Genomic DNA, 2,029 nt, shown 5'->3' on the forward strand with positions numbered 1-2,029 from the left:
CTAGCAAATGTACAGCGTAAAGCAGTGAGATTTATATTTGTATAATACAAACGTCCAGATTCCTCTACACAGTTGACGAAGTTCAAATACTAACGCCGAAAGCTCGGAGAAATGTTTACCGCCTTTCATTCCTTCACAGCTGCCTAAAAGGTAAAATCAATTTATCTCTCCCAGCATCTGTTAAGCGTCTCAGTACAAGAACAATACGGCACTATCAGGAAAATTCGTTAGCACCAATCTTCGCTCCCACAAAATGACTTCATTACAGTTGCTTCTCTGACACGGTCGCGCATTCAAATTTGGTACGAAATAGTATATTCAGCTCCGATGACGTTTTTAGCAATATCCCATAAAACATGTTTTAAAGGTCTAGCACTCTTCTGGTTACCCTTACTGCTTTCTTTTATGTTCTATGTTTATGTTTTTATGTTTATGTTTTATGTTTATGTTTTATGTTTTTATGACCCTGTCTTTCAATGATTTTCGTACTAACTTTATTGTTTGTTTTGTTTCTTGTGTTCACCAATGCGTTGTTTGGATATAATTTTTTCATTGTAGCTGAAGGCCATGCTGCTTGAGACAAAATGTTGGCCAGATATTTCAAATAAAGGGATAAATGGAATAAAGAAACATGTCGTCGGTTTAATGCCCAGTCCCCCATAGTGGGTATGAGCCAAACATCAGAAGGAGCAAGCAAGCAAGCAGCAAGCAAACGTGGCCCTTCGCGAGCAGGCAAAGCGCGCGGTCAGCTTTCGCGAGCTGCCAACCGTACCGCTCTTGTCCAAACGATCCTCGGCGCACGCTACATGCGGCGAGCTACAGATCACTACAGATCCGCACGTATCACCGCCTTCTCTGGCATCAGATAGGGTCCCTGGGATGATGAATAACTACGTCATCATAGAGAAGACTGGCGAAGGTGCGTACGGTGCCGTGTACAAGGCAAAGTGCAAGGCGACCAACAAGATCGTCGCTAAAAAAAAGATCTGGGTCGAACGGAGACGAAGGGATGCTAGCCACAACGATACGAGAGGTGGCCCTCCTTCAGAAGTTGAAGCATGAGAACATGGTGCGTCTCATAGAAGTCATCATGCCACCATCGAAGGCTGATTGATTGATATGTGGGGTTTAACGTCCCAAAACCACTATATGTACCGTCGAAGGCTGTACACTTGGTCTTCGAGTACATGACCATGGACCTGAGGGTGCTCTTGTATTGTCATGCCAAGAACAGGACCTTCGATGACGCCGTCGTTAAGAAGTACCTCGGTCACACTGTTGCAGCCATTCTATTGTGCCATCAAAGAAGAGTTCTGCACCACGACCTCAAGCCAGCCAACGTGCTTGTCGACGGAAACGGCGACCTCAAGGTGACCGACTTCGGCTTGTCCCGTGCCTTTACGCAACCAGAGCTCATTTTCCCTCACAAAGTGGGCACCCACTGGTACCGTGCACCGGAGATGCTCTTGGGTGCCAGTCGTTACTCGACACTGGTGGATGTGTGGAGTATCGGGTGCATCTTTTTCGAGCTTCTGACCGGCAAAACTCTGCTACGTGGGGATTCGGCGATTGACCAGCTGTTCCGAATCTTCTGCTTCGTGGCTATACACCGACAGTACAGAGCTAGCCCGAAGTTATGCAGCTGAAAAACTACAAGTCGACTTTTCCCATATGGAGAGAGAATATCGTGGCCACATTGCTTCCTGGGGTGGACTGCGAGGCTGTAGATCTGCTTTTGAGGATGCCTATTTACAGCTCTGGCGAGAGGATCTCGGCCAAAGATGCCACAACACACCCCTATCTGGCCGGATCGAGAGATTGCAAGCGGACGGCACACTCCGCCGAGAAAGAAGGGTAATGAGACTGTCTTGGCAGCTCGAACTCCTTCTCTACAATTGCTACGGCGGCAGCTGGACCCGCAGGATCACTCAACTCCTGATTGGAGTACCTAAGTGAATTACCAGAAATAAAAGTTACGTGGCGTTGCTGCGCGCCGGCTCCGCCGGCCGTCGCTGCATTTGTAACAGTG

At 47.8% G+C, this 2,029-nt stretch overlaps 1 protein-coding gene across 1 annotated transcript; it reads left to right on the top strand.

Annotated features, from left to right (window-relative positions):
• Positions 1-1,187: 1,187 nt before the first annotated feature.
• On the top strand, positions 1,188-1,646 carry LOC119175590 (cyclin-dependent kinase 1). Its single transcript, XM_037426492.1, has one exon. It carries the CDS (start codon positions 1,188-1,190, stop codon positions 1,644-1,646), a length of 459 nt encoding a protein of 152 aa, XP_037282389.1.
• The last annotated feature ends 383 nt before the right edge of the window (positions 1,647-2,029 follow it).

Source organism: Rhipicephalus microplus, chromosome X (genome assembly GCF_043290135.1).
Source record: "Rhipicephalus microplus isolate Deutch F79 chromosome X, USDA_Rmic, whole genome shotgun sequence".
In the NCBI taxonomy this organism is placed as follows: Eukaryota; Metazoa; Arthropoda; class Arachnida; order Ixodida; family Ixodidae; genus Rhipicephalus; species Rhipicephalus microplus.

Bases quoted from the DNA above. Each gene is read 5' to 3' on its own strand.
- LOC119175590 (XM_037426492.1), top strand. From the start codon at position 1,188: ATGACCATGGACCTGAGGGTGCTCTTGTATTGTCATGCCAAGAACAGG.